The following is a 17990-nucleotide window of genomic DNA, read 5'->3' as shown; positions in this document are numbered from 1 at the left end:
CACGCCCATACCAACGAGGAGTGAGATTCACACCCTCCACGGAAGAAGAGTACCGCATCATACAGCGGTACCTGACAACGCTCGAGAGAGAAGAGAACGTGTCATGGTTCTCATACTCACTACCCGCGGACAGAAGCCTGAAGGTGGCCATCAGAGGCCTACCTTACAACACCACGACCGAAGAGGTCGAAGAAGCCCTGCAAGAACTTGGGTTCGAACCGGAAGCGATCAAACAGATCCAAGCCCGGAAAGGCCGCCCTGGGTGCATCTATTTCACCCAACTGAAGAAGACCCCCGGTCTGACACCGGCAATATACGAAGTAACGGAGTTACTGTGCATGTCCGGAGTAAAGATCGAAGCATGGCGAGGGAAACAAGGCCCCGCACAAGAGGAAGAAGGAGGAACCACCGACCCGGAAGATATGGGCTCCGACCATCTATCAGTTCTCCTAACGCTGCAAGCAACCCTATCTGCAGCCAGATGACCGCCTCGCCGGTGCACCGACTGGACAATATACAGGGAACATCTGGAAGAGAACACGAGGATGACGCCAGCAACCAACGCTGAGGAGATAGAAGATCTAGCCTTAGACGTCAGGAACACCCTGCGACATGCCTACGAGGCAGCGACGCACACACAGGCAGTATCACACCGATACCACGCACTACCTGGCCACATAAGGAGGCTTCTAACCCGGAAGAGGAAGCAAGCTGTGGCAGCAAACCCACGCTAAAGCGACAACTCAACCGCCTCAACGAACGGACCATGGAGACCATAAGCGACCACCGATCCCGAACATGGGAGAGAACCATCTAGGCTGCAGAATATGACGTGAAAACACTTCACCGTCTCAACCGCAACCTCACTAACTCGAGCGAACCTAGACGTCCACTCGGGACAAGTACTACGGATGACAAAACGTGCGAATCCACGTAAGGCCTCGGGGAGCGACGGAATCACAAACTCCGCCCTCCGCCACCTACCACCGCGTAGCATAGCCGCAATCACGCGACTATTCAACGGAATACTCCGCACGGGTCACCTCCCAGACGCCGTCGAGAGTCTGAACGATATTGCACTCTTGATAGAGAAGGAAACTGTAGGGCCCACTCAAGAAGTCGGCAGAAGCCGGTCCTGACGACACCTGTCGGTTCGACCATGGAGATCGAACTCGACAGCGATGGCGGCAGGTCTCGCGCCTCGGAGTTTGACGACTCCGACGTGGTTTCCTCGGAGGCGGAGAGCGACGGGTTCGAGCCGGTCCTCTCCAAATCCGCCAAAAGGAAGGCCAGGGCTTTTCAAGTCCCGCCTCCTCCTAAAAAACGGCCTGCTAAGGACAGCTCGAGCTCGTCCGAAGCATCACTCAAGCGTCCCGTCAAGCGTCCCGCGACGAAACGATTTTTTTTTTCCTGTGCCAACACTTACTAAATGTCATAAAAAAAACTTCTCTCAATAAATTAAAATTATTTTATATTTTAAATTAATTGTAATTAGTTCTGATCTTACATTCTTATCAATGTATTAATCAGTTATATATAAAATATAACAATAAACTGAGTGTCGTGCGTTAATTGTGCGAAGTGTTTCTTTTGTGTAGTGTTCGTCAGCTGACATTACGCAGGTAACGAACTCAATTTTGAAAAGTTTTCTTGTTCGACTTCTTATTATCCCTTTAACTCACCTTAGAAACCCATTTTAAAATCTTTACATACTAAATATTATTAACTGATTGATCACACTGCTTACTTTTATATTATTTGTTCATACAACTTCTATTTTTTTGAATCAAATATGATGACTCGTAGTATCAAGGCACGTCAGGCGGAGGAACAACTCCAGCTGACGCTCCAGGAACTAAAGGCATCCAGGACACACTGTGATTTATTACTAAAAGAAAGGGATGATAACGAACAAGAATTCTTGCAAATTCTTAATAGAAACAATAATCTAAAAACTGAGCTTTCTCAGTTACATTTGAAATACTTAGATATGGAAGAACAAAGAAATAATCTGCAACAAATAGTCAGTGGGTTTGATAATTGCAGAGATGAGTATGAGCAAGCCCTCATGCTCACCAATGAGTTAAAAATTAAATTACATAAGGCCCAACTATATATTTCTGAATTGGAAGATAATAGCTTAAACCTAAAGGCCTCTCAAACCCAGTGTCTATTTGATGAACTGGTGGGAAATTCAGCCTATTTAGTGTCCCCAATCACCAATACCAATGACATCACAACAATTGATTTGACTGGTGATGACTCCGGCTCTTCCAGTCTAGTATTAGGTAAAAATAAATTAAAGAAATATGTTAAAATTACTAAATATATTAAGAAAACTCAAAATATAATAAAATCAAGAAATAATTGCTTAAATTATGAAAAAAATTATAAAGAAAGAAACACACTCAGACTAAAAATCATTGAATATTCTAAGAATGTTAAAGTAATGAGACAAGGTTATGAGGCTGATGTGAATGCTCTTCAGGCTGAGATAACATATTTACATAACTCTTTAGATATAATGTCAAAAAAATATGAAATGTCTCAAAAAGAAATATCTAGTCATATTGCTGCCGTGAACAATCTTCTAGACTTGAGTAAATACAATTCTGAGCGCTTTGACTCTCTTATAAAAAACTATACTTGTGATTGTCAGGGCCGTTCAGTCTCTGGGGATAGTTCGGGGCTGCTCAATGATGCAGTGTCCTTGTCTCAGTCAACAGTAGCCTTAGTACGAGTTTGACAGTTAACTTCATGTAATTTACTTTCGGTTTTCTTTTCATACAAATCCTATCAGCGCCCCAAAGGTAAACGCAGAGAAACTAAAATCGGCAGTACGAGTTTTTATTACTAACGTTATCGACTTCGAAGTCGAAATAACGCGCGGTTTTCGACATTTTGGTAGTACGAGTAACACTTTTGACAGATTTACGCATGTAAATTGACGTTTTCGTTACTTTCTTATCGAGTGTGAACTCACTGAATTTATTTCGGTGAGCGTCAGTGAAACCTATTTTTGAAAATTAATTACTAAACATGTGAGGCAATATAATGCTTGAAAACTAGCTACAACTGTTACGGTAGTCTTTTAGAACATTAAAAAGCAACGAAACTGAATTCTGCGGTGAAATTTATCTTTAATTAGCCGTATTTTAAACTAACATATTTTCTTGAGAATTGCCTTGGAAAATGTTAATATTTTTATGCGTTAACATGTGAAGAAGAAATGAGTAATAAATATTAACTTATTTTCAATATATTTACAAATATGATACAAACGCAAGGTGAGTCTAAATATAACATATATTTTTAAATGGCATGCTAATGTATTATTTAATTACATCGAAAATAAATGATAATAATGTAAAAGAATATAATTCAATTATCATAATATCATAACATCGCTTAAACAAAATAGTAAAACAAGTTATAATTGAAATATGTATATTGTTTAAATGAGTATTTTCAAAAACATCAAAAATACTTAACATATTTTTGTTATTATTCCTAACAATATTGGTAGCAGTTGAGAATGCTTTGAAGGTATGATGGGGATCATGCAAAGTATAATTAACTGTCATTCTTTAGTGTAATCATTATTAATAAAAATATATATTTTTTTCAGGCTATGAGTGAATCAATCCTTTATTTGGAGCAGCTATACTATTATTAATGATGATTTGGTGCAGACAATATCCAAGAAACAAGTGACCATGCATTGAACAGTTATCTACATCTCTATATAATTTCCTTTTCATTTAATTCAAACAATAAATATACTGAAAAGTGGATTTGTCTCTTTATTGAATATCTATTATTTTCTACGATATTGTAAAATGAAATTGAATTGAGAATGATTTAAAAAATATGCATTATTATATTAGAAACATCTATAGGTTCATTATTATACTATTATGTATGTATATTATATGTTTATATTAAATTATGTATACATTATTATTATACTCAATAAATGTTTATAACTATTGTTTTGAATTCTCATAAATAATCAACGTCAAAAACACTCATTGCTTAAAAACATAGAATGTTATTTATCCTTTTCCAAAAAGTAAAAATATAAATAACAATAGTAGTATAAAACAGATAATTAAAACTATTAACTCTTTATTGTTTAATGTAAATCAGAAACTTTATGTATGTAGTGCATATAATTATATTTTAGAAAAAATAAAACAAATTAAGAGAAAGTAATTGTTAGGTATTTGTTTTCAATATATTAAACTTTATTTTCACAATGATTCTTGGAGTTAAGAGTGATAGACATAATGTCACACTGGAAAATCAATAACTATTGTTTTGATTTCTCTCAAATAATCAACTTCAAAAACACTCATAGCTTAATAAAATAGAATGTTGTTATTTATACTTTCTCAATTATGGGGTATATTAAAACAGTTAATTAAAACTATGAACTCTTTATTGTTAAATGTAAATAAAAAGCTTTATATATGTAGTATACATATAATTATATTTTAGGAAAAATAAAAAACAAATTATGGTAGTAATTATTAGATATTTGTTTTCTATATATTAAACTTTATTTTAACAATGAGTCTTGGAGTTAAGAGTGATAGATGTAGCATCACACTGGAAAATGCAGCACAGATGTATTTGTATTATCTAGGCTTGTATTTCTTCTTTATAACTGTAATCACAAACAATATTTTTATTAATACATTCACAAACATATAAGATAGTCATGATCATGGAATTATTTAAATCTAAGTGAACCCTAATTGAAATATAATTAATAAGGTCCATAATACATATTGGCAATTAGACATGCATATTATTGTAATATATTGAAATAGTTTGTATTTAATTAGGATAATATCGAAATAACAAAATATTTAAGCATAACTTTGAATTGAGATGAAAGTCACTTCATTTTAAATTAAACTTTATAAACAGGAAATAAAAACAATAATTTAAATATAGAATAAAAGTGTTCGCAAACTAATTTTACTTATTAATAGATGCTCTAAATATGTATAAGTATATCAACGTAAAATTGTAAGGAGAATTCAATTAACAATATTTATAGGGTTGGGTTTAGCAAACTTCTGCACGATTTTGGGGAAACAAATTATTTTATATGTTAGAGGATTTGTCACTGATTACAAAAATACCACTCGCGTCCTGCGAAATTCTGCACCATTTTCGAGAAAATTAAGAAAACTATCATAACCTATAAACGCCGAAATACGTCAAATAGATCGTAATAACAGTTTAAGAGCAGGATAAGTGACATATTTTGCTCTAGTTCGACAAGGATGCAACATAACAGTGCTTGTCATATGTCAAAACGCTTAATTAATGTGTCAAAAGTCAAGATAGTGTTCTGTAAGAATTCGAATTTCATTCCGTTGTTTCTCTTTGACTCGCGCGAATGTGTTCTCCATTTTGTTTAATTTCTTTTAATTCGACGACTTTCGCTTTAATCTTGGACTCCGATTCTTTGCCTACACGACTACTTACTCGCTTATATATACTGGACACCGATTTTTTGCCTACGCGATTAACTGTTGCTATCATCCCGGACGAACGAACGTGGTGTTTAATAAATACCATGTCGCAGTGTACTGACTCACAGCCGTCGACAAGTCGCGATTTTTCTTCTGAAGAACCGCCAGTTAAAAGTAGTCTATACGTTGAGGAAGTAAAAAAAATGTACAATTTAGCTAAGGTGATGCGCAAGCTTGGTACTCCCGAACAAGCTATTAGCTTCGCTGAAGAAAATAACATGATACCACAAACAAAGATGTGCCGCGTTCATAAAAAACCTATGACTGTCATATTTTCATCAAATAGAAATGTTGGATCTTTCGTCTGTTATAAAGGACCATGCCGAGGAAAGAACGTCAGCCGAGCAAAAGGAACATGGTTTGAGAATATTAAAGTATCACTAACACAAGTTTTTTATTTAATGTATGCATACTCTAACAAATGGAGTTATGCCATGGCCATTAAAGAAGATTTTAATGACGATGACCATTGCTTATCTAAAGCTACAATCTGCGACTGGTATAATTATTGCAGAGAAGCAGTAATAATATACCAGTTGGAGAAACAAACATTCAAGGGGAAAATTGGTGGACCAGGGAAAATAGTCCAAATCGATGAAAGCAAATTTGGAAAAAGAAAGTATAACAAAGGTAAGCTATAGCTATAACAAAATAAACACATCACAAATTCATAAATTATTTATGGCAAGCAATTTTAAATATTCTTTTTTTGTTTCAGGCAGGCATATTGAGGGACATTGGGTCCTCGGCATGATAGAAGATGGAAGTGAGGACCTTAGGCTTGAGGTCTGTCCGGAGAACATAAGGTCTGCTGATGTTTTGGTGCCCCTAATAAAAAAGCATGTCGCTGAAGGCACCATCATCCATACCGATTATTGGCGAGCATATGACGGATTACAAAATCATAATTATATTCATAAAAAAGTTAATCATAGTGATCCTGAAAATCCGTTTGTTGCCGCAGATGGCACGCATACACAAAGAATAGAAGCACAGTGGCGTGTCGTCAAAAGATTCTTTGCTAAAGATAATTATAATAATCGGGACAATTTTGCAGACCTTATAGTGGAATATTTATGGAGACGAGATATTACAAACCAAAAAGAAGATCCCTTTATTGCACTTATAAATGTTGTAAAATATGTATACAAATAATAAATGTAACATAATTAATTGATAATTGTTTTATTTGTACCTTATATAATTGACCTGGAATATATAATAAAATAGAAATAGAAAGGTTACACTTGTATATTAAACTTTTAATTGAAACTTAACTCAAAGCTGACTATTTTTACTCCGACTCTATGTAGTCTTGTCGGTCTTACCCCTAGAGTGTTTTTTAAGAATCCGAAGGCGCGAAGGGGGTGCTGCACATCCCGTAGCGCCGAAGGCCACTGAGTTTCTAAATTGTTGATAAAATTTTAAGGTTAGAATTATGAGATTAGTTTTTGCCAATATCTCAAGAACGGAGCAAATTCGCATGATGGGAATGGTACAGGGGGATAGGGGGAATAGTCCCAACCCCCTCCTCCCCCCCACATTACCCTCCTAGTGCAGAAGTTTTCTAAACCGCAACCTATTTATAGGTTAGTTATAGTTTAACACAAATTCCTCTATATTAATAACAATATTCACTGTTTATATATTTTTTAAACGTTTAGAATCTTTATTATAAACTTACGGTCCTTACAATTATTACGTATCGTTTTATTTACTTAATGTAATAATAAATTTATGTTTACGTACCTCTTGATGGATTTTATAATATAATTAATCTTTCAAACAATGTTTCAGTGTAATTTCATCTCTTTTCACTGCTATTATAACACTTAAAAATTAAAGCATTCACCGTTCTATTTCTTATGGTAATGTAAACATTGTCAAATACAATAACAATGACAAAATATTTTCTCTCACTCTTTTCAGCGCGTGTAAGTGAGATGGAAATATGAATTGTGTGGTAGTCTTTTTTGAGTAGCTCGATGGCTATCATGGTTTTAACGCAAACGAGTAATGTCAAACTTATACTATCGAATTCAAATACTTCGTAAACGTTTTCGAATAGACGATACGTTATTAACGCAAGAAGTATTGAAACTCGTACTAGGGGTACAGCTCATGACAGCGCCATACCCAACATAACACATCATGTTCGAACCAAAAAATGTACTAAAATCTATAGTGATGAATTGGGAAGAAACATGGGTGTTTGGCTCAATGACATGTGTAAGGGGCAATCAGTATCAAATTATTGTATGCCGGGTGCAAGTTATTCCCATATTATGAATAGTATTTTAAATAGTACTCATTGTCCCAATACTACACTAATTATATTAGTTGGGAGAAGGGGAAATGTAAACAAAAAAATTCTTGAAAATTATTATTCTAAATTATCAAATTTAAATGTGGATAGAATATTAATGTTCACATTTCCTTATATTAAAGATGTGCCACAGGAAAATTCTATTAGATTTAAATTAAATAATATGTTACATATCATGTCAAATACTTATTATGTAACAAAAAATGATATATGTAATAAAATAAAACTAATTGACATTAATAACATAATTAATTATAATTCTTGTTTATTGACATGTGATAGGTGTCACCTATCTAATTTTTATAAGAGACAGATAGCTAGTTTGCTATCATATTTTATCATTAAAAAATCAACCAATGGTTTGGTTGACCAGACAACTGCTTCTATTGAGCAGTATAATAATAACAATTTAAGACCATATATTTTGGAACATGTTCCAAGTAATTTAAATTAAGTTCTAAGACAATAGAGGTAGTCTCTGGCAATGATAATAATTCTAACTATAATTGTGAAAAAGTAGTTACTATAGAAGCCAATAAAAATAATAAGAAAGTAAATAACAAAAAAATTGTAAATCTGGTGCACCAAAATATTCAAGGAATGTTAGGGAAAGACTTAGAAATTGAATTATTTTTGACCTGTAATGGCATTGATATTTTGTGTTTAACTGAACATTGGCTTCTAAATTATAATATAATTATGTTTAACTTTAGTGGGCACCAGATTGCTAGTCTGTTCAGTAGAAATAAAGCTATACGTGGTGGCTCTTTAATAATCCTATGTAAAAATATAAAATTTAAAGAACGTAAAGATATTGTGAGCCTTTCTATTGAGCAAACTATAGAAATAGCCTGTGCAGAGCTTGAGCGTGTCATTGTTGTATGCGTATACAGGCCCCCTAGTGGATTATATGAATTGATTGAAAATATATTAGACAATGTTCGATCTAAATTATCTGGATCTAATAAAGAAATTATTGTTTGTGGAGATTTTAATATAAATTTATTGCATAATTCAACCACAAGTGTTAGATTCAGATCTTTGTTAAGTTCATATAATCTGGTAAATCTGTTCTTAGAACCAACTAGAATAACAGATTCCACAGCAACTTGCATTGATAACATATTTGCTACCTATATTCCACAAAACAAAATTATTATTAATAACCTAAGTTCAGATCATTGTGGACAACAAGCCTTATTTAATTTTCATGTTAAAAAAATAAGTACTTCTGAAATATTATGGCTAATCTCCCTCACATACATTTCAATGATAATCCCAATGTATTATATAACAATCTATTTAAATTAATTAAAAACAGTTTTAAATCTATATTCACTTCTAAAACAGTTAATACAAAAAACTTTTTAAAATTCAGTGATTGGAATTCATAAAAGTAGGCAACGAATGTATGAGCTTTACAATGAAAGTGCAATCATAGTGCCACTTTTGCAAATTATGTAAGTAACTATTCCAAATTATTTAAAAAAGTGTGCTTTTTGGCAAAATCTTTAACTATAAAAAATAAAATTAAGAATGCACATAACAAGATAAAAATGACTTGGAAAATTATTAATTGTGAAACTGGTAGAGTTGGCAGTTGCAACTCCGAATTGAGCCTGAATTATAATAATAAAGTAGTAAATAGTCAAAAGGAAGTTGCTACAGTTTTTGAAAAATTTTTTGCTGACATACCAGTTTTGACAACTAAGTCACTTATTTCTTCTCCAGATGTTGCCGAGTCATTGATGAAAGAAAATGTAAGAGCTTGTAAATCTAACTTTAATTTTACCCTTGTAAACCCCAATGACATAATACGCGCCTTTAAGTCACTAGACATCAAGAAAACGGCTGATTTATGGGGTATTTCTCTAAAGGTGATAAATTCGATTATTGATGTAATTGCACCTTTTCTTGCTTTAATATTTAATAGTTGTGTCCAACGTGGTATATTTCCTGACCTGATGAAACATAGTAAAGTTTTGTCTTAAATTTTCGCGATTATTACACATTTAAATAAAACTAATTATAACGGATGAATCGCGTATATTAATTATTTTTTTAAAATTAGTTTAGAGGCAAATAGTTATTCAGAGGCAAATAATTCTTTAGCTTTCCTTGACATCCTTATTATCAAGAATCCTGATAATACATTAAGTCACACAGTTTATAGGAAACCCATACACACCAACAAATACCTCAATGGTGACTCGCACCACCACCCTAGTCAGTTAGCTACCGTTGGCAAATCTTTGTTTCAGAGAGCGCACCATCTCTGCGATGCTGAACACCTAGAGGACGAGCTACGTCAGGTCAAGCTTGCACTCCACCAGAACAAGCTGCCCGTGCCTCGCCAGCATCGCAGAAGCCGTATCAAGCCACCCACAGTTGAGCGACAACCTGCATTTCTACCATATGTGAAAGGAGTTACAGACAGGATTGGCAACATCTTGAAGCGAGCTTCGATTAAAACCGTTTACAAGCCTCATAAGAAAGTGAGCCAGTTCTTGAGACCTATCAAGAGTAATATCCCTTTACAAACTGCAGGAGTATATAAACTCGAATGTGAGTGTGGTTTATCTTACATAGGCCAAACAAAGATAAGTATCGGTACTAGGGTCAAGGAACATATAGGAGATGTCAAAAATAGGCGTTCTTCAAAGTCTGCAGTCTGTAAACATGCTCTGGATAAACCTAACCATTTTATCCGATTTGATAAACCACAGATCCTCGCTAGAGAACACAGATTCATTCCTAGAATGATACGCGAGGCTATTGAAATTCAAAAACATCCGAACTTCAATAGAGAAGATGGTTGGAGACTATCTAACACCTGGGATCCACTTATTAAAAATTTAAAATCCCAAATCCAACAGACTGCAAGACCTAAAGATACAGTTAGTGCCTTCTGCGTGCAACCGGAACGTTACTCAAGATATCAATTGAGAAATCGTTGGCGGTAGTTGTTAATAATATTTCCTTTGTTCTTCAAATAGACAAATGTCATCTTAGTCTACCCGTGGCCACGAACACTGCAAAGTGCTCGAAACGTCGGGACGTTTAAAAAAATAATTAATATACGCGATTCATCCGTTATAATTAGTTTTATTGAAACATAGTAAAGTTATTCCAATATTTAAATCTGGCAGTTCTTCAGACCCCAATAACTATAGGCCAATTTCGATTCTACCTACCCTGAGCAAAATATTTGAGAAAATAATTCTGAATTAATTATTAGAACATTTTAACAAACATAATCTGCTTCATAGTAAACAATTTGGATTCACGAGGGGTCGCTCGACAACAGACGCTGGTATCGAGCTTATTAAGAATATCTATGAAGCCTGGGAGGAGTCACGGGATGCCTTAGGGGTTTTCTGTGACTTATCCAAAGCCTTTGATTGTGTTCAACATGAGACTCTGGTCAGAAAACTTTATCACTATGGAATTAGAGAATGTGCGCTTGACCTTCTGACTTCTTATCTTAACAATTCAGAGGGTTGACGTTAAAGGAAAAAGGTCTCCTGGGGTCTCAGTTGGTATGGGGGTCCCTCAGGGATCAATTCTTGGACCTTTTCTGTTTCTCACATATATAAATGACTTGCCCTTTCTTGTTGGGAACAAACATGATATAGCATTGTTTGCTGATGATACCTCCTTAGTTTTTAAAATTAATAGAAAACAGGTACAGTACGACGACGTAAACAATGCTATAGCTGATATAGTACATTGGTTTAGCGTAAACAATCTTAGGCTTAATAATAATAAAACAAAAATTGTGAAATTTAGTACGTAAAAGCCGATGTACTCATTAACGGGGAATCTATGGATCCAATTGATTCTGCTGAGTTTCTTGGCCTTACTGTTGATGCCAAGTTGCAATGTGGCCCACATATTAACGGATTGGCGAGTAGACTGAGTTCTGCGGCATTCGCGGTCAAAAAGATTAGATTATGTACTGATGTTAATACGGCTCGCTTAGTATATTTCAGTTACTTTCACAGTATAATGTCATACGGTATTATGCTGTGGGGCAATGCAGCCGCTATCCATACTATATTTGTGCTACAGAAGAGGGCTATTTGCGCAATCTATAACCTAGGAGCTAAAGAATCGTTAAGGAATAAATTTAGAGAAATCAAGATATTGACTGTTGCTTCTCAATATATATTCTGCAATGTTATGTATGTACGAAAAAATATTAATGATTTCATGATAAAATGTGATACTCATAGCATTGATACAAGGAACAAACACAGACTTGTTACTCCTGTTACTCGACTACATAGAGTCAGTAACTCCTTTGTGGGGCAATGTATACGGTTTTACAACAGGATCCCAGAAAGCGTTCAAAATGCCTCTGTTGCCAAATTTAAGAAAATTATTAAGGAACGCTTGTGTGCAAAAGGTTACTATACAATTAATGAGTTTATGATCGATAGCACACCTTGGGAATGAAACGATCGCCTCCTGGCTATTTCATCTCATATTAAATTGTTTAAATAATATATGAGACAAATAAAAAAAAAAAAAAACCCGCTGAGTTTCTTTCGCCGGTTCTTCTCAGGTCAGGGTATTTTCTTTTCCGAACCGGTGGTAGTGTTTCAATTAACCATCAATAAGAAAGTGTAATGCTTCTATATTGAATAAAGTTATTTGAGTTTGAGTTTGAAACCCAAGACAAAATATACGAGAGAATTCTACTAGCCCGAATCAAGGCCATCGTACAGGCCAAACAGATCACGATACACGAGCAATTCGGCTTCACCGCTTAACGGAAGACATATTAAAAGGGCTCTATTCTTCGACGTAGCGAAAGCATTCGACAAAGTCTGGCACAATGGTTTATTATATAAACTACACTCACTGGGGCTGCCAGACAGACTCGTGCTCACCATACGAGACTACTTGACGAATCGCACCTTCCGCTACCAAGTTGAAGGAACCCTGTCCTCACCTCGCCCCATCAGGGCAGGAGTCCCTCAGGGCTCCGCGCTATCTCCCATACTTTACTGTCTATTCACCAACGACATACCGAAGATCACTCCAATGGTCAACCTAGCTCTCTTCGCGGACGATACCGCACTCTATACGACCTCAACCTCGACTAAGGTCAACATCACAAAGAGACTCCAATCCGCAGCCAACGCACAACCCAACTGGTTTACGAAATGGAGAATCGAGGAAACCTCGAAAAAGTGTAGCAGTACAAAAAGTGTACACTTTAGTAGAAACCCCATTTACATAAAATGGAATCAGGGCCAACCGGGAGACATTAAATTATTCGATAAACCGATACCGTGGAAACCGGAAGCGAAATACCTGGGGGTCACCCTAGACAGTAGATTAACTTTCAAATCTCACGTAACTGGAGTCCGAAACAAAGCAGCGTTCGTTCTAGGAAGACTGCATATGATGTTATGCGGGCGGAGTAAAATGTCCCTTAAATATAAGACGCCCTATACAAAGCCAGCATTCGTCCTCTCATGACCTACGCGAGCCCTGTCTTTGCACACATCAAGGCGACGCAAACCAAAAGATTGCAGACCATACAAAAGCGATTTCTCCGTATTGCCACGGACTCGCCGTGGTACATCCGTAACGTCGACTTACATAAGGACTTCGACATCGATTCGACATTCGACACATGGCAGTCGCTCCAAATCGAACGTAACATATAGTAAATTATAAAGTCATAAATAGTGAACCGGAAGTTGCTTCAGTTTTTGAACAATGTTTTGCTGACATATCAGGTTCTACAGCTAAGTTACTTATTTCCTCTCCAGCTGTTGCAGAGTCATTGGTGAAAGAAAATGTACGAGAATGCAAATCAAAATTTAATTTTACCCCTGTGAATACCAATGACATAATTTGTACATTTAAGTCATTAGACATTAAGGAAATTGCTGATCTGTGAGGTCAATTATTCATGTGATTGCACCTTATCTTGCAATAATATTCTATGATAGTGTTCAACGTGGTGTATTTCCTGACCTGATGAAACATCATCGTAAAGTCATTCCAATATTTAAATCTCGTGGTTCTTCAGATCCTAACAACTTTAGGCCAATCTCAATACTATCTACCCTCAGCAAAATATTTGAAATAAATATTCTGAATCAATTAATACAATTTTCAATAGATACAATCTGCTTCAAAGAAAACAATTTGGATTTACGAGGGGTCGCTCGACCACCGCCTCGAACTTATAAGAAATCCAAAGCTTTGATTGTGTTCAACAAGAAACTCTGGTCAGGAAACTATATCACTATGGAATTAATGAATGTACACTCGAAAAATAGCTATACCAACGTTATTTCTACCAACTTATAGCCCAGAGCCAACAGAACGATGATAAATTCAAAATTTTAAGTAGATCTACACAATAAAGAAAATCATTTAAAACAAAACTGGCTCAAAGAGACCATGAATCGGCGGGTTCTTCATTTAAAATTGCCCAACCAGCACGATTGACTGATCACACTTCCCGAAAAATGACACTCAGAAAACAAGCAATAATTTGAAAACAATTACTGATAAAGATAAAGATATAGATAATTGCAAACCCACTCGGCTATCATTCTTTATCTAAAACCATCTAAATCAACTTTTGCTATGATGTACCTTCCTATGGCAACTTAATGCAATCAACAAATGATGTTTGAACAACTACAATCAAGTATATGTCACCATCTCAAATAGAATGTGTACTTTGTATGGCTGAGATGAGTCTAAAATTAAACTTCTTCTATAACACTAATGAAGACTAAATATTAGGCTTATATGAAGTATATTTACAACAGGAACCGTTGCAGGGTATGTTTTTACCTCAATGCTTCGAGGTATAACATCAAATTGAAAAAAAACCTTTGCCAGTAGTAAAATAGATGATCAATTAAAACCATGGACAATTGTTACTGCCAAACGTCTTCTACGGCTTGGATTTAATCTACGAGCCTTCGTATCAGAGCTAGGATCAATTTAGCATTTTCGAAACATTAGGAATTTCTAAAGGAACCTCATGTTTTGAGATTGATGACAACAAAAATATACTACATATCTTGACATATTTATGACTTAAACACATGTCAATATAATTTGACTGGACATTGTAGTAATGATTTAATGTTATTTGACATTAATAAATTCATTCATAGATTTAAGTTGACAGAGGATACTATGTACCTAGCAATGAAATCGAAAAGACCTCATTGCCTACAATATTAATAATTATTTTAAAGTAATGTTGTTAATAATTTAATTTATATTAACTCTGACAAAAGTAAAGATATTCAAATTAATAGTTTAAACTAAAATAAAATGACAACATCTGCGCCCTCTTACTTAAATATTATACATCGAAATATACAAGGCATAGGTGGCAAAGATCATGAAATAGAATTATTTTCGGAGTGTTATAAAATTCATGTATTTTATTTCACAGAGCATTGGATAAAAAAAATTGACATTTAATATCTCAAACTTTAAACTGTCAAGTACATTCGTAAGAGGGCGTGCTATTCGTGGTGGCTAATTAATATTAGTCGGATTGAGGAATAGTGTCGTTTGTAAACCTCGAAAAGATATTGTGGCCCTCTCTATCGAACGTACTATCGAACTATCCTGCGTGAAATTTCCACAGTACATTATAGTCTGCGTGTACCGGGCCACCTTCGGGATATTTTTATTTGCTCAATGAAGAACGAAATCAATCATCCACCCTACAGTCCGGACCTGGCCCCTAGTGATTATTATTTATTCCCTAATCTTAAATACCTTCGTGGAAAGCATTTTCCGGACGATGAAGAGTTGAAGGGAGCAATAAACGAACATTTTACAGGCCATGAAGAAAAATATTTTTCAGAGGGAATTGAAAAGTTACTTTTACGAACAAATAAATGTATTGAGATGTTGGGGGAGTATATGGAAAAATATAATTTATTCAAAATTTTCTGCTTCTTCCTTCATACCTATACCGACATTACCTTGAACTCCCCTCGTAAATGATCTTCCTTTCTATGTTAAAGGTATTTGTGATTTTAAGGTTGAGGAAAAAAACTGACTGTGACGATGTGAACGGTGCATTATCACAGATACACATTTGGTTTACGGTAAATAATTTAGTTTTGAATGCACAAAAAACAAAATGTGTAGCTTTTACTCTACCCAATGTTAGAAGGCAAAATTATAATATATCTTTAAATGGTAACCGTCGTGAAGTAGCTGATTATACGGTGTTCTTAGGAATAGAATTGGATTCCAAACTTCAGTCTTCATTTATCAATCCTAACAGGAAGTCTCAGCTCCGCAGCATACGCAGTTAGAAAAGTTGGACAACTAACTGATATTGATATCACTCGTTCCGTTTATTTTGATTATTTTCACGGTATTATGTCATATGGCATATTACTTTGGGGTAACGCTGCAGATATTGAATCTGTCTTATTTTACAAAAGAGAGCAATCCGGTCTATTTACAATTTTGGAGCTAGAGACTCTCTTCGGGATGTTTTTAAGCAAAATAGGAATACTCACTGTTGCGTCGCAATATATTTACAACAATGTTATGCATATTCATAGTAACATTGATCACTTTGATAAAATCAGTGATAATCATTGTATGTGCACTAGGAGTAAGGATAGATAACGCCAAGTTTCCGACTCCGTAAAGTCATTTCTTGTCATCTTCTTGGGGCAAGGTATCCGTTTCTATAATAAAATCCCGCAGACATTTTTAACTTTGCCGTTTCGTAAATTCAAATCGTTTGTAAAAAAATACATTGGTAGAAAAAGCATATTATTCGATACACGATTTTATAGATAATAAAAAGGCGTGGACTTAATACCTGTAGACTTCCAAGCTGGGTATATTAATTTGAATAATTGTATTTAACGAACCTGACTTTGTATTTTTTTAAATGTTAAAAAAGATTAACTACTGAGTTACTTCTTCGTTGTAAAATGACGATTCAAAAGCCTACTTCAATAAATTTTATTTTGATTTTGATTTTTGATGTGCTCCACTTAATGAAATGCGTTCGTAACAATTTAATAAATTGTAATTTTGAATCTGAAAACAAAATTGCTCGATGGGAGAATATATAAAATATGTATGAACAAGACAAAACAAAAGACATACGATCAGCTTCCTAGTCTTGCAGATTCGCATATTACATCCAAATAGTTTCAAAAACAAAAAGTTCGGTTTGCCAAACAAGTTTTTAGCAAATCTGTAGTAGTTGCTTTAAATAATAACGAATCGTCGGTTACTCTAAAATCTGCTAATAGTACAATACATTTTATTGAAACCATGAACAACCTCTTTGATTTATTAAATTCAAACAACATTGACTCACCATAGCCCTTCAAAAAACATATAGGAGTACTACAGAGCAAGAACAATTGCTAAACAAATCATAGCTTCTATTAAAAAGTATGGGAGATAAAAATAACGATCGCGACGTAACCAAAATCATAAAATTTATAAATTCTTTCAACTTGCAACAATAATCAATTCAGTTATATAAGGACATGAGATTTGAAGGATACAATTACATGATCACACGAAGCATTAACAGTGACAGGCCGGTGGAAATTGTTCTCAAATTGTCGGACTCTACGAAATGTACCGAAGATTTCGACAGCATACTCATCAATATTTAAAACCCGGGAACATAACTAAAACATGAAAGATCGGAGATACCACGCCAACATCGGGAAGACGGCCTCTGGTATTCGGCGCTGCTAGACCGCTTCGTCAGCTCACCCTCCGTTGCCAGGAAGTTGTGACTGAACTCAGTTTGCTACGTGGAGTGTCACATCCATCGATTGGTCGCTCCGTCAGCTCACCCTCCGAGGTCAGGAAGTTGTGGTAGAACTCAGTTTGCTACGTGGAGTGTCACATCGATCGGTCCTATATCAGCTGTCCCTCTGAGGTCAGAAAGTTGTGGTAGAACTCAGTTTGCTACGCAGAGTATCACATCGATCGGTAGCTGTATCAGCTCTCCCTCTGAGGTCAGGAAGTTGTGGTAGAACTCAGTTTGCTACGCGGGGTGTCACGTCGATCGGTCGCTGCGTCAGCTTACCCTCCGAGGTCAGGAAGTTGTGGTAGAACTC

At 35.2% G+C, this 17990-nt stretch overlaps 1 protein-coding gene across 1 annotated transcript; it reads left to right on the top strand.

Moving 5' to 3' along the window:
• Positions 1–5671: 5671 nt before the first annotated feature.
• On the top strand, positions 5672–6710 carry LOC124541771. The gene is made up of 2 exons (XM_047119718.1): positions 5672–6179; positions 6268–6710. The coding sequence occupies exons 1-2, from the start codon at positions 5693–5695 to the stop codon at positions 6702–6704; spliced, it is 924 nt and encodes a 307-aa protein (XP_046975674.1). The 5' UTR covers positions 5672–5692; the 3' UTR covers positions 6705–6710.
• The last annotated feature ends 11280 nt before the right edge of the window (positions 6711–17990 follow it).

This window comes from Vanessa cardui, chromosome 28 (assembly GCF_905220365.1).
Source record: "Vanessa cardui chromosome 28, ilVanCard2.1, whole genome shotgun sequence".
Classification (NCBI taxonomy): domain Eukaryota; kingdom Metazoa; phylum Arthropoda; class Insecta; order Lepidoptera; family Nymphalidae; genus Vanessa; species Vanessa cardui.
This window is presented reverse-complemented; position numbering and strand designations above follow the sequence as displayed.